The 20,191-nt window shown below is 49.8% G+C and overlaps 2 protein-coding genes across 2 annotated transcripts in view; one reads left to right on the top strand and one right to left on the bottom strand.

Annotated features, from left to right (window-relative positions):
• The first annotated feature begins 2,832 nt into the window (after positions 1 to 2,832).
• CENPV (centromere protein V) lies at positions 2,833 to 10,003 on the top strand. Its single transcript, XM_083588031.1, has 5 exons — positions 2,833 to 3,195; positions 5,163 to 5,261; positions 6,743 to 6,812; positions 8,268 to 8,382; positions 9,728 to 10,003. The coding sequence occupies exons 1-5, from the start codon at positions 2,906 to 2,908 to the stop codon at positions 9,850 to 9,852; spliced, it is 699 nt and encodes a 232-aa protein (XP_083444157.1). The 5' UTR covers positions 2,833 to 2,905; the 3' UTR covers positions 9,853 to 10,003.
• A 2,350-nt stretch (positions 10,004 to 12,353) lies between these two features.
• The window catches only part of PIGL (phosphatidylinositol glycan anchor biosynthesis class L), a 39,037-nt gene continuing 31,199 nt past the window's right edge, over positions 12,354 to 20,191 (bottom strand). The window contains exons 5-7 of the mRNA XM_083588016.1: positions 18,356 to 18,387; positions 14,296 to 14,429; positions 12,354 to 12,856 (exon numbers count right to left, since the gene is read on the bottom strand). Of these exons, the coding sequence (XP_083444142.1) occupies positions 12,758 to 12,856; positions 14,296 to 14,429; positions 18,356 to 18,387 (265 nt within the window). The 3' untranslated portion in view covers positions 12,354 to 12,757. The remainder of the gene's footprint in view (positions 12,857 to 14,295; positions 14,430 to 18,355; positions 18,388 to 20,191) is intronic.

Raw genomic sequence — 20,191 nt, 5'->3', positions numbered from 1 at the left:
GATGAGGGAGAAGACAGAAGTACTGAGTTTTTAAATGAGGACTAGAATCTTGACACTGAAAAATCATAATGGCGGGCGCAGAATTACGATACTGGGGAAGAAGGAAATGAAGGGCTGGCTGGTGAACATGTTATCTCCAGTGACCTTTCCTTCCAATACTTGACAGGAAGGCAAACCAAACAAGTCTGACCAGCTGCGGCAGCTTAGTGGAGTGTTTCAGGCCTGCATCTCTCCTGAGCAGCTCTGGGTGGGGACTGGGGTTTGTCAATACACACAGAAGGCTTTAGGTTACAGGAAAAAATGAGTCAATGTGGAATTTAACTCTTGGGATGCATTCAGAATCAGAAAACCAGAAAGCACTTATTTCTGGCCCCCTTTCCACCTGCTAGGAAACCAAATATGGGCTTGTGATTTCAAGACGCTTTGTATTTATTTATCATTTTAGAAGCAATTCTTAACGACTGAACAATCAGTGTGGTTCTATGTACCCCATAGGCCTTGTGTCAGCAGACCTTCAAGGAGCTCTGAGGATGTTTTCCTACATTAAGGATATAAGAACTCGGCTGCTGGATCAGACCTACTGGATCAGGCCAACAGATCATCGATTCTGATCCAGTGGGCTCTTCTTACGTTCCGTTATGAGAATTATAAGGTCTAAGATATAAAATAAAGGTTCATAAATGTACCAAGCAAGCACATACATAAGTACTGTATATAAACCACGTGTCTGAAATAGAACAGGAGAACAATCCTGAAGCCATTTTTACTCTCCCAAATTGACCTCAAATATTCCTCTGCAGTGAGCAAGGAAATGGGACCCGACCCCCCCCCCCCGTTGTCTCTGTGCTCACAAATCCTGTCTTAAGGGTATGTCTGTGTATGAATAGGGTGAGGCTGTAACCTGGGCTCAGGAACTGAGTATTTACCATCACAAAAGAATGAGCAGACTGCCTAGGTAAATGCAATCAGTGACCATTATCAGGTATCTGGCAGACCGGATTTCTGCTGTAGACCACCCCTTCAGTGATGATGTATTAGGGGGTGGTCTTGTGCTACAGGTGGCCTGTTTCAACAGTTTAATAAAGGTCAGGCTTACTAGCTGCTTTGCTTCTCAATATTCTCTGGCCTCTGTTATTTTCTCCTACCGATAGGGAACCTACATACAGACTCTATACGGGCTCTTGGGTACCCCATAAGGGAAAAGGAGCAGTTTTTTCTTATAACATGTTTGTTATAAGTGCATGTTTGGCCCCTCTGCTTTATCCCCATCCAACGCCAAGGCTGGAAATGTCCTCATTCAGCAGCCGACATGCTCAGAGGCACCCTTGCCTTTTCCACCGCTTGTCCCCCACAAAACCGGTTCGGGGCTTGACAGAGCCCTGCGAAAAAGCTCCTTTCAAATGACTTGCCAGGAACTTGACAATTATCAGCTTTGGGGTTCACAACATCCGGTTCCCATGATCAGCGGTGATCTCATCGCCACCATTAAATGAGACACAGAATTGGCACCCAGTAAGGGTGAGGACTTGCTTAAAGGAGGCATGGATCATTCCGCTGTTTACTGCTGAGTCACCTTTGCATGCCTTGGCGTGAGACTGCATATATTTGTTTGTTTCTGCATTCATTGTAATTATATTCCGCATCTCCTCCATGGAGCTCAAGGCAGCAAACATGCACCTCCTCCTTTCCCTTTTATCTTCCGGCAACTCTGCAAAGTAGGTTAAGGCTGAGGAGATAGGGACTGGCCTAAGGTCCCCTGATGGGCTCCATGGCTGAGTGGGGATTTGAACCCGAATCTCCTCCATGTTCTAGCCTGACACTCAAACCACTTATACCACACTGACTCTTCTTTTCCCCCATAATTTTTTTAATTTGATTTTCAGAAATATAAACATACAACATAAAACAGTACAAAATCCAAATATTGAGATTACTCTGAATCTCCCGACTTCCCCTCGCATCCCTTCCTTTTAATTCTGTTTTCAGCTGCATATCAGTACTTCTCCAATTTTTCCATCTTCCTAAATTATCTATAGGGGACGTGGGTGACGCTGTGGGTTAAACCTCAGAGCCTAGGGCTTGCTGATCAGAAGGTCGGCAGTTCAGATCCCTGCAACGGGGTGAGCTCCCATTGCTTGGTCCCTGCTCCTGCCAACCTACCAGTTTGAAAGCCCGCAGAGTAGATAAATAGGTACCACTCCGGTGGGAAGGTAAACAGCCTTTCCGTGTGCTGCTCTGGTTCGCCAGAAGCGGCTTAGTCATGCTGGCCACATGACCCAGAAGCTGTATGCCGGCTCCCTTGGCCAATAAAGCGAGATGAGCGCCGCAAGCCCGGAGTTGGCCACGGGGTTTTAAAATTTCAAAATTTCCATTTTATCATGTATATTAAAATGGGAGCAGATGAAAGTAAAAAAAATGGAAAAACAGATCTGCGAAACAGGCATAAAGAATGAGTGCAGTTGCCCATGGGTTAAAATAACAGAGCACAAGCACAGAAGAACATCCGCGTTATCCGAGTATAAAGTTTAGTTCCAGATTCAAAAGTTTTGCCAGGAAGATGACGGTTCTGCTGTACATGTAAGAAAATAAAAATACCAGATCATATAAGAAGTGTCTGGAAGTTCTAATCCCCGTGCAAGAAACGTCGGCAGCTGGTGCTGGCATGAAAGGTATAGTTATGATGACAGGTCGATCCGCGTCTCAAGGCCTTTTGCGCTTTTTTGCTCCAGCCTTGGGATTTTGGAAAGGGCATCCCCGAAGGAGCCCCCCCTTTCCCCCCTCCCCATAGTTCCTCCTCCACGTGGCTCCTCACCGGAGGCGCTGGCACAGCTCTGGAGCGCCCCCGGGCGGCCGAGGCGGCGAGCGCAAGAGGGGCGGCGTGGCGAGGAGAGGGGGAAAAGGAGCTATGGGGAAGGCGAAGAGGACCCCGGCGGCTGCCGCGACGCGCAAAGGCCCCCAGTCCGGCGGCAGGAAAGCTCCCGCTCCGCCTCCGCCGGCCCCGATCCCCTCTTCCCCCCGGGATCGCGCCTCCTCCAAAGGCAAGGCGGCCCCGCCGGGCAAGGCGACCCCCGCCGCCCCCGCCCCGGAGGAGCTGTGCGCCCTGGCGCTGGGGGCGCAGAAGGAGCGCTGGCTGCAGTTCCAGAAGCGCCAGCGGGTGAGCTGCGAGGAGGCGGCCAGGCTTTTGCTGGACACCTTGTGAGTAAGGAGGAGGAGGCGAGGATGGAGGGGAGGGGGGCCCGATCCGGGACACGCCCCCGCCCACCTGCGCAACCTGCTTTCCCCTTTTGCTCCCGTGCATCGAAAGCTCCAATCGCCACCGCCGCCGTCCTTTTGGGGGAAGCGTCTTGTTTTTGCACCTGCTGGAGCGCCCAACCTTTTTTTTGCGGGGCGGGGGTCCTGCAAATGCAAGCTAGATGCCCCACCCTTCCAAACGAAGCCCCTCGCCCCTATAGAATCGTAGAGGTGGAAGAAGAGTGCTTTATTTTTCAGGATGTTTTTTTTAATGTAGGAGTGGGGATTCCCAGCTCGTCCAAGGCTGCTGTCCTAACAGCACTTACCCGGGAGTAAGTCCAATTGAATGCAATGGGAGCTTAAGAAGCTGTCTTCCTAGAACATGGGCAGGCAAACTAAGGCCCAGGGGCCGGATCCGACCCAATCGCCTTCTCAGTCTGGCCCACAGACGTTCCAGGAATCAGTGTGTTTTTACATGAGTAGAATGTGTCCTTTTATTTAAAACGCAGCTCTGGGTTATTTGTGGGGCCTGCCTGGTGTTTTTACACGAGTAGAATGTGTCCTTCTGAATGTGGGGCATAGGAATTCATTCATTCCCCCCTCACAATATTGTCTGGCCCCCCACAAGGTCTGAGGGACAGTGGACTGGCCCCCTGCTGAAAAAGCTTGCTGGCCCCTGTCCTAGAATCATGGAGTCCATACGGGAATTGAACCTGCAACCTTGGAGCTAAACCAGCTGAGCTCTCCAGGCATACTTCTGCTGAATCAGCCCATTGATCAGTATTGTCTAAACTGATTGGCAGGTGCTGTCCAGGATCTCAGGCAGGACTTGCCTTTTCCCAGTTTTGCCTGGCAACTGTGGGAACTGAACCTGGGACCTGACTCAGACCAAGGTGGCTTCTTGTGTTCCTGCTTCAACCCTTTATTCGGAACCATGAGGACTAGGATCTTGCTTTGCTTTTATGGATAGGGCCACAACTCTATGACAGAGCGCAAGGTTTGCATGCAGAAGGCCCCATATTCAATCCCAGGCAGCTCCTAATAGCGCTGGGAAAGATGGACCAGGCCTGAGTTGCTATAAAGGCAGCTTTTTAGGTTCTTAACTAGTTTGCTATTGGCCAATAGATGTGGAAGGCCTGACTTCAAATCCCTCTTCCGTTAAGAAGCTCACCGGATGGCAGTGGCTCTGGAAATGTTGCTTATTGATGGATTGCATATGTTTCCCACCTTTCCCTGCAAGGTGACGTACATGGTTCTCCTTTTCTTCCTTTAATCCGCACAACCACCCTGCGAGGTTGGTTAGGCTGAGAGGCCGTGTGACTGGCCCAAGGTGACACCCAGTGAGCTTCATAGCCAAGTGGGGATTCGAACCCTGGTATTTCCTGGGTCCTAGCATGACACTCTAACCGTTACACCACCACCGGCTCTCTTTTCCTCCCCAGGGAGAGATACAAAGTTCATCTTCTGCAATTTCTCTGCTTCCAGAAATGGCAAACACCGTATTTTCGCTCTATAAGACGCACCCAACCAAAAGACGCACCTAGTTTTAGAGGAGGAGAACAGGGGGAAAAAATTCTCTCCCTCTCTGCTCAGCGCCTCTCCAGCAAAGCGGGAGGAGAAACGGAAGGGGCTCCGTTTCTCCTCCTGCTTCGCTGAAGGGGTGCTGCACAGAGAGGGAGAGAATTTATTTTTTTCTGTTCTCCTCTAAAACTAGCAGCACCTTTCCAGTGAAGCGAAGCTTCAGCGAAAGCTGCGCAGCCTGCATTTGCTCCCTAAGACACACACACATTTCCCCTTACTTTTTAGGAGGGGAAAAGTGCGTCTTATAGAGTGAAAAATACGGTGGTTGGCCAGCAAGGCAAAAGTGCATTGATTCAGACCTCGAAGGAGCATTAAGGAACCTCTGTTCTTTCCCCTCTCTCTCCCTCTAGTGAGTACCAAGGGCTGGTGAAGCACACAGGGGGCTGTCACTGTGGGGCTGTACGCTTTGAGGTCTGGGCATCGGCCGACCTCCACGTCTTTGATTGCAAGTGAGTGTCATCCACAATCCCTCTCCACCGACCCTTCCCACTTTGAGGGGGGTTTACAGAAAGCGTTCAGAAAGCACACCAACACACAGCGAGTTCATGGGCATAGCAGCATGGTCAAACACAAGAGCTGCTCTTTCAGAGAACTGTTCCTAGAATGTGGCGCTTTTGCCCACAGTCCCAGTCTCATGCACTCACACGTCCAGAGTTTTTTTGGTTTCCCCGACATTTATACCTTGTGAAACAAATACCCCCCTGGAGCGTGTTGAACCTCGTGCCCATGGGGAACTGATGCTCACGAATTAGCGATCCTTTCCAAGCATTTTTCAAAAATCTGTTTCACTAAAACAGAAAAAGAATGTAGAACTCGCAAAGCAGTAGCATAAATGGGTGCAAAAACCAAAGTAAAAACAGGAGCTCAGGGAATTCAGAGAGATTAAAACAGGATTCAATCTTAGGGAGTCAAAGTAATCCTGGGCAAAAAGGTAAGTCTGCAGAAAGCATCTGCAGCAAATGGTGGTTGTTGCACCATATATGGCAGCAGGAAGGGCATCACATAATATTGAGGGCAACTGCAGAAAACGCCCCTTTTTGGGTCACTGGCCTATGATATTCTGTAGGGTGTGGTGCTGCAAATAGAATTTCTTCAGATGATCCTTTTTTGCTCTGCAGGCCAGGTCTTTATCAGGATCTACTTCTTGGGCCAAATTTGAGAGTTGGGTTGCCCACCTGTCCAAATCCCTTTTGCTTTGCAGGTCTCCCCATGCTCCCTCTTTAAGCCCCTGATCTTGAAGGCTTAAAAGGGATCTCTGGGAGACTCACAAAGTGTTGTGAAAGTATCTCCCTCCTTTAGGTCCCCAAACTCATGGGCTTCAAAGGGAAGTGTGGGGAGACTTAGAAAAAGCTCTGCAAGTTTCCTCCCAAGATCTGAGACAAAGAGGGAGGGAGAGAGACTTGCAAAGCCCTTTGTGAGTCTCTCTGTGCTCCCGGTTCAATAATAATAATAATAATAATAATAATAATAATAATAATTTATTATTTATACCCTGTCCATCTGGCTGAGTTTCCCCAGCCACTCTGGGTGGCTTCCCATCGAGTGTTAAAAACAATACAGCATAAAAATATTCAAGTCTCTGGAGGCTCAAATAGGAGCACATGAGCTGTTTTAAATGCTTTGCAAAAGCCTCTTTGTGCACAACATACTTCAAAGGGCCTCTTTGCAAAGGGCTATAAATCCCTGCTCAGCTGATGAGGTAATTAAATCCTGCTGTCACGACAGTGTGATCTTGTTCCCTACTGGGACGTAAATCTAATGCAGAATTATACCCTGCCCTCCCACTCGTCAGCTGACACCTCCTGTACGGTCAGCAGAGGAGTGGGTGGGCGTGGTTTGATCCTGCAGGACTATACGGGCGTGGGGGGCAGGTGGCCTTTCAGGTAACTTAGTCCTGACTTCTTTAATCTTTCCCTCCTGCCTTTTCCAGTTGCAGCATCTGTGTGAAGAAGCAAAACAAGCACTTCATCGTTCCTGCCTCGCACTTCAAGTTGCTGAAGGTAGGTTTGGCGAGTTGGGGAGGGTGCGCCCAACAGCTGCACAACAACCCCAGACTGCAAAGACAGGCCTGGATTCACCCTTTCTCCTTATTCTGCCCATCTCCTTTCCCAGTTGCAATGGTGATCATACCCTTGCTTTTTTCCAAGCAGGACTTTGCTTTGCCCTTTGCCCTCTCTGGCTGCAAAACAACTTGCACAGAAACTTGGCTGCCAATCTAGATAAAAGTTGACGCCTCGGCTCTTGCCTTTGGCAATGAAGGCAGCAAGCAGCTGCTGTTCCAGGCCTGGGGGAGCCTCTGGCTGCCCCCCAGATGTCCCAAGGCCCCCGCTCCCAGTGGAATGACGGGAGTTGGCAGCCCAGCAACATCTGAAGGACTGCTGGCCTATTCTCAAAGCCAGATTCTCTCCCTCCACCTGCGATGATGGGATTCTTTCTTCTATTTTATGATATCTCTGGCACTGCTTCTGTTTGCAGAAATCTCAAAGGGGTTTTCAAGGGAACAAACACACATTAAAACAGTTTAAATGAAGAGAAACGGAACGACGGAAAACAAAAAGGCAAAAGTCAAGAGGAGGGGCTGGTCAGATCAGGATGCTGAAGAGGCTGGAGGAGTTGCCAGCTGATGACCCCAGAGAGGGACCCAGTGGGTGAAGGGGGGGTTGAGGGCATTCCTGAGTGTGGGAGGAGCCACCCCAAAGCACGCCCTGCATGCCCCACCAGGTGACAATCCATAGGTCACAGCTTCTATCAGCAAGCTCTCCTTCTGATGATCCTGTATAGGGGAAGGTAGCCCTACAGGTAAGCTGGTCCTGAGTTGTTCAGGAAATTGTATGCTAATGCATAAGGAGAGACCTGCTGGGCTCAGCTAGTCAAGCACAACCGTAGAGTTGGAAGGGACCCTGAGAGTCATCTAGTCCACCCCCTGCAATGCAGGACTCTCAGCTAAAGTGACTGGGAGCGGCCGCCGGGACCACATAACACCAGTCCTGAGAGATCTGCATTGGCTCCCAGTACGTTTCCCGGCACAATTCAAAGTGTTGGTGCTGACCTTGAAAGCCCTAAACGGCCTTGGTCCAGTATACCTGAAGGAGCGTCTCCACCCCCATCATCCAGCCTGGACACAGATCCAGCACAGAGGGCCTTCTGGCGCTTCCCTCATTGCGAGAAGTGAGGTTATAGGGAACCAGGCAGAGGGCCTTCTCGGTAGTGGCGCCTGCCCTGTGGAACGCCCTCCCTTCAGATGTGAAGGAAATAAGCAGCTATCTCATCTTTAAAGACATGTGAAGGCAGCCCTGTTTAGGGAAGTTTTTAATATTTATTGCTGTATTGTTTTTAACACTCGATTGGGAGCCACCCAGAGTGGCTGGGGAAACTCAGCCAGATGGGCGGGGTATGAATAATAAATTATTATTATTATTATTAAGTGTCATGCTGTTGTCGTCCTTTTCGCCAAGGGTGCTGACAGCCTCGCCACTTACACCTTCAACACCCACTGCGCCCAGCACACCTTCTGCAAGACATGCGGCGTCCAGAGCTTCTACACGCCCCGCTCCAACCCAGACGGCTACGGTAGGGAGTTGTCCACAGGGGGCCTGAGGCTTGAAGAGGGTGGCGGGTGGGGGGGGAGTCTTCCTTGGTTTGCTGCTTTCTGTACAGCTCCCCCCTCCCGATACAACTGATAGTGTTACATTGCAGCACAGGGTGCTCCAACTTGGGGTTCCAGCGACCCTTTCCCAGTATACTCCATTCCAGTCGCCCTCCTTCACTCCCAAACAGACAAGTCAGCATTTTGTGGCTGCTGGAGATCCTCAGTCCCAATAAGGTGTTTTTAGGGGTGTTTCAAACCAGTGAGAGTTCTTTCCTTAAAGACTTCTGTACTCCTGCAAAACTGGAGGGTTCTCCCACGGCTGACAGTATCTCCATCCTGCGTACAGATGGTGCCCTTTTGACTATGTAAGAACCGGCACTTGGAGAATTGAGGCTGCTGTCAGGTGGCAGGCCTGTGGCCCCTGAAAGGTTGTTGGACTCCAACTCACATAATCCCTGTTGGTTGGCCATGATGGTTGTGGGCTGATGGGAGTCAGAGTGAGGTTTGATAAGGCCCTAAGCTACTGAAGGGATGTGGGTGGCGCTGTGGGTTAAACCACAGAGCCTAGGACTTGCTGATCAGAAGGTCGGCAGTTCGAATCCCTGCAATGGGGTGAGCTCCCGTTGCTCGGTCCCAGCTCCTGCCAACCTAGCAGTTCGAAAGCATGTCAAAGTGCAAGTAGATAAATAGGTACCACTCCGGCAGGAAGGTAAACAGCGTTTCCGTGCGCTGCTCTGGTTCGCCAGAAGCAACTTAGTCATGCTGGCCACATGACCCGGAAGCTGTACGCCGGCTCCCTTGGCCAATAAAGCAAGGTGAGCGCCACAACCCCAGAGTCGGTCACGACTGGACCTAATGGTCAGGGGTCCCTTTACCTTTACCTTTTAAGCTACTGAAGGTAATGGGAGCCCTCTATATGTCCACCCCCCTCTTGTCAACAACAAATATCACTGTTTTTTGTGTTGAATATATGCTATATGGTAGTTTAAGGACCTAATAGGTATCTAAAGCCATTTGCACATAACAAATAGGAGCCTACACAACACAAAACACTGTTGCTGTATGTAGGTTTTATTTTATTTGTTTTTTATCTTACATTTTGGAAATGTACACCCAGTTTTTTCCCCCTTTAAATTTTTTGGGGGAGAGTGGGGCCCTAAGCTATAGCTTGTTTAGCTTATACGTAAATCCAGCACGTAAATCGGAGTCTAGCAGCATCTGTAGAGCCACAGTTTCACTATGCCTGGGACAAAAACACAAGAGTTGAGGGGACCATCCCTAGGAGTCCGAGAGCATTGCCTGATGAAGCTTCTCTCCTTCTCTCAGGAATAGCTCCGCACTGCCTGGACGAGGGGACAGTCAGCAGCGTCACCATAGAGGCCATCAACGGCAAGGAATGGGAGAAGGCTGTGAAAGGACACCCCACCATCAGGAGTATGTCCAAAGAGTGACCCAGCCCGTTCTGGTAGGGCAGCGGCCCCCTAGGCTGGTCATTCTCAACACACACACCCCATAGCCCATCTGTCCTGGATCACTGAGAGAGAGATTGATCTCTGTTTCAAATACCTTTGGGAAATAAAACTTGTATTTTTGTAAAACAAACCACTCTCTGCTGCATACTCTCTGACCCGGAAGCTCAATGGAACAGAAGGGATCTTAAGATTTGCTGCCGGCCAGTGTAGACAATACTGAACTACGCAAACTTAAATCCAAGGAAGCTCTCTACATTCTTTGGTGTGCCTTGTGGAAATACACAGGAACCAGATGGTCTTGAAAGACCTACTCTGGCTCCCAGTACGTTTCCGAGCACAATTCAAAGGGTTGGTGCTGACCTTAAAAGCCCTAAATGGCCTCGGTCCAGTATATCTGAAGGAGTGCCTCCACCCCCATCATTCTGCCCGGACGCTGAGGTCCAGCGCCAAGGGCCTTCTGGCAGCTCCCTCGCTGCGAGAAGCCACGTTACAGGGAACCAGGCAGAGGGCCTTCTCGGTAGTGGCACCCGCCCTGTGGAACACCCTCCCACCAGATGTCAAAGAGAAAAATAACTACCAAACCTTTAGAAGACATCTAAAGGCAGCCCTGTTTAGGGAAGCTTTTTATGTTTAACAGGTTATTGTATTTTAGTGTTTTGTTGGAAGCCGCCTAGAGTGGCTGGGGAAACCCAGCCAGATGGGCGGGGTATAAATAATAAATTTATTATTATTATTACTGGACCTCGGGACTCCATAAGGCAAAGGTGGAGGCTGAAATCAGTGAGAGACTTGAGGCACATGCTGCATGTGAGGACATCGATATAAATAAGGGAGCCTCTCAAATAATGTAGTGGCATTTGGGGTGGGTTGAAGGCCAGGTCCTCAGTGTGGCTCCTGCCATCTTAGTGAGTTAAAATCATGTCTGCTTTATCACATTTCCATCTATTTATTTACAGACTGGCTAAACGTCGGTTTGCATTCTTACCCACCCTTCTTCAGGTGACATACCTGGTTCTCCTCCACATTTTCTCATTGCCACAACCTTGCGACGTAGACCGGGCCGAGAGACACAGCAGATGGCCAGAGGCCACCCAGGGGGAGGGAAAGCCTCCTAGCTGAGTAGGATTTGAACTCCGGTCTCTCCCACTCTAGCGACAATAATAATAATAATAATAATAATAATAATAATAATAATAATAATACAAATAAATAAATAAATTACAGTGGTACCTCGGGTTAAGTACTTACAGTAATTCATTTCGGAGATCTGTTCTTAACCTGAAACTGTTCTTAACCTGAAGCACCACTTTAGCTAATGGGGCCTCCTGCTGCTGCCACACCGCTGGAGCACAATTTCTGTTCTCATCCTGAAGCAAAGTTCTTAATCCGAGGTACTATTTCTGGGTTAGCGAAGTCTGTAACCTGAAGTGTATGTAACCCGAGGTACCACTGTATTTATACCCTGCGCTCCCTGGCCAGAGCCAGGCTCAGGGCTGCTAACACCAATAAAATCATAGTAAAAGCATAATGGGGGGGGACCAATTTAAAATACAGGTTAAAATGCAATTTAAAATGCAGCCTCATTTTAAAAGTAGTCAATAGATCAAGACCACAAGGGGAGGGCAACATAAGGGTCAGACTGAGTCCAAACCAAAGGCCAGGCGGAACAGCTCTGTCTTGCAGGCCCTGTGGAAAGATGTCAAGTCCCGCAGGGCCCTGGTCTCTTGTGACAGAGCGTTCCACCAAGTCGGGGCCAGTACTGAAAAGGCCCTGGCCTAGCTGAGACCGATCTAACCACCTTTTGACCTGGGACCTCCAAGGTGTTGTCATTTGTGGACCTTAAGGTCCTCCGCAGGGCATACCGGGAGAGGCAGTCCCGTAGGTATGTGGTTCCTAGGCCGCATTATACCACACCCAGCTCTAGAACCACATTTTGGGGAACCTTCAGCCCTCCACAGGGCTGTTGCTTAGCCTCAGGTGTTGGGGATGATGGAAGTTGGGAGTCCAAAGGCATCTAGAAAGCACTACATATGCCATCCAAGAAGTTCAGCACACAAAAGGTGCTCCCACTTCATCCCTACGTGAGCTTGTAAGGGACGTCCGGCTGAGGGCGGGTGTGATGGATATGTTTGCTGCCAAGCTAGTTAAAGATAAAATTCCAGGCATCAAGCCACTTCTGCCTGGTAGATACTAGAAGTTCAAAACCAAATACAGGAATTCAAACAAACGTGTCCGTGCTTTCTCAGTCAGTTGACTCTTCTGAATCTTTGTGACATTTTTTTCGACCAGCATGCCCATCGAGGCAGGGCACGCCTCTTACTTCCTTTGTTCTGTGAATAGCTAGTTCCGGGGACTGGCCCCTCCCTATTTCTCCCTGACCCAAGGCCCATCCACCAAAGTTCAAGGATAAGAGAGGTTTGGGCTGAGTCTTCCACGCACGCCACTTGGGACTTTACTTACTTGCCTGGGGGAGGCCGCACTTTTCAGCAACTGTGTCCATTTATTGCTAAATCGCTTTGAGGTGCTTTTACAGGAAGTGGTGCGTAAGTGGAATGATAAAAAGAGACTTTTGAAAAAAGATGGCACACTGTAAACATTGGCAAAGTGAAGTCATTCCAGGATAAATCCTCTCCTTCGGCGCCCATCTCTCATATAATCTATGTCGCCTTGTAAATTTCCGTCTTGCTCGCCTTCGCAGAATCGGGCACAGATCAGTGCTTAGTTTCTCCGACATCCGTCATCTCAGCCAGACTGCGTCAGCGGGATGGAAAGACCTTGTGCCCTCCTCGGCTCAGCAAGAGTTTTAAGGAGGACCTCCCTCCTCCAGCCTCTCTCGCTCCTGCCAATCTCCCAAGCATCCTGAGAGTAAAAGGGCCCTTCCCTGTCAGAGGCTGCGAAGCGAGTTGATCACCACGTAGCGCGAGAAGAACAGGTAGAGGCGTCGGAACCAGAGGAGCTGGCTGTGGTGGCACTGCATGGCTCTCTGGAAGGACAAGAGAACAACACCGCCTTGGGTGAAGCAGAACTTTCTCTTCCCTCGCCTGTTTGGTTGCTGCCCCTGTCCTGGTTCTGTGGAACGCTTTCCCCGGTGAGGTCTGCCCAGCACCAACATTAAGATACTTCCGGCACCCGCTTAAAACCTCTCTCTTCTCCCAAGAATTTGACACAGTCAATTTCCTTTAGTTAAAAAGGGTTTCTGGTAGGAGAGGAGAAGAAAGATCTGCCCTGGAGAGTTGAGGCCAGTCAGAGGAGACAATACAGGCCTCAACAGGCAAATCGTCTGACCTCTTCTGTTTCACACACAGTCGTACCTTGGTTTTCAAACAGCTTAGTTCTTGAATGTTTTGGCTCCCGAACACCGCAAACCCGGAAGTGAATGTTCCGGTTTTTGAACGTTCTTTGGAACCCGAACGTCCGATGGGGCTTCCACAGCTTCCGATTGGCTACAGGAAGCTCCTGCAGCCAATCAGAAGTCTCGCCTTGGTTTTCAAACATTTTTGGAAGTTGAACAGACTTCTGGATTGGATTCCATTCGAAAACCTAGGTACGACTGTACTATTGGGGTTGGGATTCTAATACAACCTTCATCTAAATCGAGTAAGCTTTTTGCAACCCATTTCTCACAGATAATCTTACAGGGGCAACATGCGGGTGGTGTGGGGGCCAGAGGCAAAAAGTGGGCGGGGCCCTGGGTGTGATTTTGGCCTCTTGTGAAGTGGGCTACATTCTAGTCATTATTACGATTTATTGCATTTATATCCCTCCTCTCCTAGCGAAGGAGCGCAGGGTGCTCAAAACCAGAGGTTTCTCTCTCTCTGTGTGTGTGTGTCTGTCTCATGCACACACACATATAGGCACGTAATTATCTGAATCCAGCCGCTATCACAGCTCAAGACACATCCCAGGGAGGCCAAAGCACTAGAGGAGATCACAAAACAAGGGTGATGAGAGTCATGACCTGGGGAGAATGCCAAGGGCCGGATAGAGAGGCCTGGAGGGCCACATCCATGGGCCTGAGGTTACCCACCACCTGCTCTAATGCTTCTGTCAGAAACAGCCCCACATCACCCAAATGAGGGTATGGGCTGACAAGAGCACTCAGAAGGGGGCAAAGCAAGTCTGGTGCATGGGGTGCCCTGGGGAGCACCCTAGGTCCAGATCTGACAGCTGTAGAGGGCCACATCTGGCCCCTGAGGTTGCCTGCCCTTCGTTTTGAACATGGTAGAACCAGTGTTTGCAGAAGGGACTGTGCAGATGGCTGGTTGTCTTGAAAAGCAGCAACTCTTGAGAACCTCAAGTTCATTTTCAAGGCTGCTGGGTGAGTGGGAAGATGATGATGATGATGATGATGATGATGATGATGATGATGATTGAAATTGGAATGGGCTGCACTAGGAACTCTGGATATCCTATGGCTCTCACCTTGGCTAAGTCTGCATCCTTTCTTGCCAACACAATCAGGACATCTGGGCTCTGAAGATAACTGATGGGGGCATCTAGGATGGAGATATACTTGCGGAAAAGGTTCACCGTCTCCAGGGTGAGGACTTGGCAACCTAGGTGGGGGAAACAGAGAATAAAGAGCCGGTGAGATCCAGCTAGCTTTCTGTGCTGCCTTACCTTTTACAGTGCAACCCAACACAGGTTTACTTGGCAGTAAGTTCAATGGTGTTCAGGTGGGGCTTCCGACCAGGTTAAGTGGGCAGGAGATTTTAGCCTTAGATGGGATAGTTGCAAGTGTGAAAGTGAATAGTATTATTCCAATAGGTTTCTCTGGCACAGTGCTCTACTTGGAAGTAAGCCCGACTGAGTTCAGTTTATTCCTTCCTAGGATTCACACTCTGTGTCAGGTGCAAGACCAAACACCACCGCAAAAATATGCAAAGCTAGGATAACCAATAAAACCTATCAAGCTGAACTTGAGTCAGTGCTGCTGCAGCAAAAAAGGCCAATGCTATTCTGGGCTGCATCAACAGAAGTCTAGTGTCCAGATCATGGGTAGGCAAACTAAGGCCCGATGGCCGGATCCAGCCCAATCGCCTTCTAAATCCGGCCCATGGACGGTCTGGGAATCAGCGTGTTTTTAACACGAGTATTTAACATGTGTGCTTTTATTTAAAATGCATCTCTGGGTTATTTGTGGGGCATAGGAATTTGTTCATTCCCCCCCAAAAAATATAGTCCGCCCCCCCACAAGATCTGAGGGGCACTGGACTGGCCCTCTGCTGAAAAAGTTTGCTGACCCCTGCTCTAGGGAGACATTTACAGCCCTCCCTGAAGATGCTCTCCAAGTCAAGCCTTCGCCAAGCTCCAGGCGCACTGGACTACAACTCCCAGGACGGCTGGGGCTGATGGGAGCTGTAGTCCAAGGCAGCTGGAGGGCGCCAGGTCAGCAGAGGCTGCTCTAGGCTGCCAGCATCGCTGCTCCCTTGGGATGATGCGTCCCATGGCATGTCATAAGTGGACATTCCCAACAGATGGCGCTGTTTGACCCTGAACTAGCCAAATCTGACTGGGAGGTGATTTGCAAGCTCCAGGCGCTGCTTGCTGCTTTTGCTAGGATGAAAAGGGACACCCCACCTGCTCCCCCACCCTCATTTCCCCCAGAAGACCCGTCTGTGGCTGCCAGGCCACCCATACTGGGGCGCTGTAAGATTTTCCCTTTGCTGCTGCGACATTCTCTGCAAATGCAACATCGTTTTCTCTTGTCTTATAGACTACTTGGCTATAATAATAATAATAATAATAATAATAATAATAATAATAATAATTTATACCCTGCCCTCCCCAGCCAAGGCCTGTAAAGAAGACCTCAAAGCGGTTTACAAAAAGAATTTGTGAAAAACACCCCCCAACTGTTTGAAACCTTCAGGAAAATAATTAAACTCGGCAATAAGCTAAAAGCAGCATTAAAACAACGCATAAACTTTGCCTAAACAATGACATTTTTGGCAGGTGGCGAAAGGGGACAGTGAAGGTGCCCGGTTGATATCAAAAGGCAGGGAGTTCCAAAGTGCAGGTGCTGCCACACTAAAAGGCCCATTTCTTACAAATGTGGATGGGCGTTTTATGGCACTTGTAACTGCACCCATTCTGCAGATCAAAGTATCGAGTGGGACTAGATTGGCTAAGGCGATCTTGCAGCTAAACTGGTCCCAAGCTGTTAAGGGCTTTGTATACTAAGAGTAGCACCTTGAACTTGGCCCGGTGTAAACGACATTCAGGACTTAATAGCTCTGGGGCCAGGCTGTCTGAAACACCCCTGGGTTGCACCCAATGCTAATCCCGCTCAGAGCAGACACATTGAAACCAATGGATATGACTAATTTTGGTCCATTCATTCTAAGAGGTCGACTCTGATAAGAGCTGCGTGGCATCCAGACCCAGGTGAACCTCCCCGGGTCTCAAGACCAGCCTCGGAAGCCCAAGCTATGGTCCAGCCATCTGGACATTGTGCATTTTGGGGCACGAGGGACGGGGTCTTCTTCGGGCATGTGGTGGTGGCCCCACAAAGAGCTCCTCCTTGACTGGCTTCTAAGAAGGCCCTGGAATCTGTGTTAAGCTGCTTCTTAACACATGACTTGTGACATTGTTTCAAAGTGACTGTTTCTTAATTACTCTCGTAACTTTTGGGGGGGCTGCCTTAGCCCGTTAGGGACGCGGGTGGCGCTGTGGGTTAAACCACAGAGCCTAGGACTTGCTGTTCAGAAGGTCGGCGGTTTGAATCCCCGCCATGGAGTGAGCTCCCGTTGCTCGGTCCCTGCTCCTGCCAACCTGCTTAGTCCCTCCTCCTGCCGAAGTGCAAGTAGATAAATAGGTGCCACTCTGGCGGGAAGGTAAACGGCATTTCCATGCGCTGCTCTGGCTCGCCAGAAGCGGCTTGAGCCACATGACCCGGAAGCTGTACGCTGGCTCCCTCGGCCAGTAAAACGAGATGAGCGCCACAACCCCAGAGTCGGCCATGACTGGACCTAATGGTCAGGGGTCCCTTTACCTTTACCGCAGCCTTTTAGACACAGGGATGGGGACCCCTAAGCCCCAAATGTAGCCCTGCAGCCCTCACTATGTGGCCCTTGGGGCTCTCCCCAGGCCATGCCCCCTCGCCAGCCCTGCTTCGCAACCTCCTTCAGTGTTTTCGCCTGACTTTGGAGGGTAAATGTGCCTCCTGCACAAAGGTCAGATTGAGATTCCTTGCTCCGCCCATGTTTACATCTGGCACCACCCACCACCGCCATGTGGCCCTCAGAAGGTTTGCTGGGAGTGAATTGTGGCCCTTGGGCTGAAAGAGACTTGTTCCCACTGCTGTAAGATCTCAAATATGGGGTTGGGGAACTGCGTCAGACGTATCCTCTGGGACAGCAGGCGCTGTGTTAATACTTGGGATCAAATGCCCACTTTGCTGCCTTGCAAGTTAGATTTGGGGGCGGGGGTGAGTGACAGAAGCTGGAATTGCAGGGGGGCAGAATTGATGAGAGAGAGGGGAATATTTTTGTGTGTGTCCCTTCTGTTTGTGGAGTGAGCCGGGAAGCCAAAAAGCAAGAGGCGTCTCGGAAAATAGCAAGCGCTCCTTTCTGCAACTCTCCACAGCTCAGGTGGATTTGGGGATTTGCAGAAAGGCACAGGAGCAGGTGGTTCCCGCGGACAGACGCGCTTTGGGTCGGCTGCCCTCCAGGCCCCGACGTCACTGCTGCCCCCCCTCCAAGGCCCCCACTTAAGCCCTCCTAATGTGACAGCCTCTCATGGCTGCCAGATCAAATTAAGACCTGCCGGGAACGGCAGCTATATTTGGAATCAGCTTAGCCTAAAGCGGCCAGGCGGGCGTTCCCTGGGCCTTGGGCGATTGTGGGTCAGGGAAGAGGGTGACGTCAATCGGAGGAGTCGTGGGCGGCAGCCGGCTGCCTCGGTGGCGGAGCAGCGCAGAGGGGAGCCCGTGGTTTGAGAGGGGATGCCGGTGGCGGTCAGGGTACCCACCCGACCCCAGCAGCACTTTGCAGACAGGCGGCCGAATCTCACCCACCCCTAGCCGGCTCTGCTGTTGTGCAAGGTGGGGCAGGCCCCTTTGGACCGTGCCTTTTGGAACGTCACTAAAGGGCAGCAAATTTTTTCCATTTTTCCATTAATAATCTATAATTGTACGGATTCTTCTCCTACTCAGCCATGAAGCTCGGCTTAACCTGCCTTGCAAGGTTGTTTTGGGGATTAAATGAGGAACGGGGAGAACTGTGTATCTGCCGCCTTGGCAAAAAAATATAGGGTATAAATGCAATCAATCAACCACTCAGAAATATTGCCTAAGCCATCCAACGCTATTATATCCTGCAGCTGTGAGTTGCACAGTTATGTGTCGGGTGCGCTGTGTGTTTGTGTGCCCTTCTCTTTGCACCGGACGACTATGCGCAATCTGCTGTCGTACTGGAAGGCTTTTTAAAAAATGGTCAGGAAAAATCCCCCAATAAATAAATAAATAAGCAATGATAAACACCTTCTGGAAACTTCTTCTCGGAATGCAGGTGCCTGCAAAATACAAACAGAACAGGGGTGAGTAAACACTGCGTGGGGCTGAATCCAGCTACCTTCAGCAGAATTGCAAAGTCTCACTCCTCAAGCAATGCTGCCCTCTTGGAGGACTAAAACTTTAAAAATCTGTCAGTGACACCGGTTTGTCAACAAATGGTTAATCTGATTGACTTGCATTAATCAAACAGTTTTTTTTAAAAAAAAAAATCTGTGGTGGGTTAGGGAGGCTTTTTCCAGCCCGAGGGCCGACTTTTCTTCTGGGAAACCTTCCGAGGGCCACATGGCGCTGGTGGGTGGGGCCAGAGGCAAAAGTGGGCGGGGCAACCCATGTAAATTTTTGTACAGTAGGTTAGTTTCTACGCACATCATTCTCTGCGCGCCGTCCAGATGAACAGGAGCCGCGATCAAAGTGCAAGGAAAACGAGCCAGGGAAAATTATCTTGCGTGCAAAGCAGGGCCAGCGATCCTTCTCCTTTTGAACCCCCCCTCAGCAGTAAACACTGCTGGGCCAGGCAACGTGCAGCGGGCAAGCCTACCTCACAAGGCTGTTGTGAGGACGAAACATGAGAAAACACACATGCCTAAATGTTTAGGGAAGCTTTTAATGTTTGATGTATTACGGTATTTTAATATTTTGTTGGAAGCTGCCAAGAGTGACTGGGGAATCCAAGCCAGATGGGCGGGATATAAATAATAAATTATTATTATTATTATGCCTCAAACTCCGTCGAAGAAGGGAGGGATACAAATGCCAGAGAAACCAGCCCTTCAGCTCTCCAGCTCTATAATCCAAAGCAGCTTCTTACAGACACAAACACAACAGCATTCAATGCAATGAATTTTGGAAGATAAAAGAAAGCCCTTATTCATGCTTAGTTATACTGTGGAACTCCCTCCCACTGGAGCCAGTGATGGCCGTCAGTCTGGATGGCTTTAATAGAGGATGAGGCAAATTCACGCAGGAGGAGAGGGCGATTGGTGGCTCCTAGGCTGCGCTCTGCCCTCCACAGTTAGAGGCAGCGATGCTTCTGCGTGTCAGTGCTGGAAACTGCAGGAGGGGAGAGAGGGTCCCGCTTGCAGGTTTCCTATAGTGGCATCTGGCTGGCCACTATGAGAATAGGATGCTGGAATACCAGGTGGTCCCCACTTGGTCTCATCCAGTTCTTCCCATGTTGTTCTGCTCTCCGGAAGGCCAGCAGGGGGCAGCAGCGGCAGCAGCGACCTCACAGCTGCTCTTTCCAGCTTGCCTTTTGCAAGTTACACCATTGTCCCTTGCAGCCAAAAAGGGTGGGGTGTGATTAGGCGGGGGGGGGGGGGAGAGACCCAGTACCTTACCGAACTCTGTGCAATAATGCAAAGAAATCTTTATTGCAGTGGTTCAAAATAGTGTGTCACCGGGTGAGGAGGGAAGCCAGGGGTGGATAGGGGCTTCTCGCTTATTTGGATAGTTAGCCTTGGTGAAGACTTGACGTTTTCATCCCCAAAAAAGTTTTTGATTTGAGTTTCCACTGAAATGAGGCTGTATTTTAATGTTTTAATGTTGTATTTTAATCTTGTTTTTAAGTTGTATTTCAATCAATTGTTTTAATTCGGGTGTTAGCCGCCCTGACCCTGGTCTTGGCTGGGGAGGGCGGATATAAATAAAAATTATTATTATTATTATTACTACTACTACTACTACTATTACAACCTGCCCTGGGACCTTAGGCTGGAGGGTGGGTGAGAAATCTCTTATAAATGAAATAAACACCACTTGGGTTTCAAAAAAGTTGTAATTTCTAATGTGGCTCTTATGGGAAAG

Source organism: Podarcis filfolensis, assembly GCF_964270895.1.
Source record: "Podarcis filfolensis genome assembly, chromosome: 15".
NCBI classification, from domain to species: Eukaryota; Metazoa; Chordata; class Lepidosauria; order Squamata; family Lacertidae; genus Podarcis; species Podarcis filfolensis.
The sequence above is the reverse complement of the archived record's forward strand: the minus strand, read 5'-3'. Positions and strand labels throughout refer to the sequence as shown.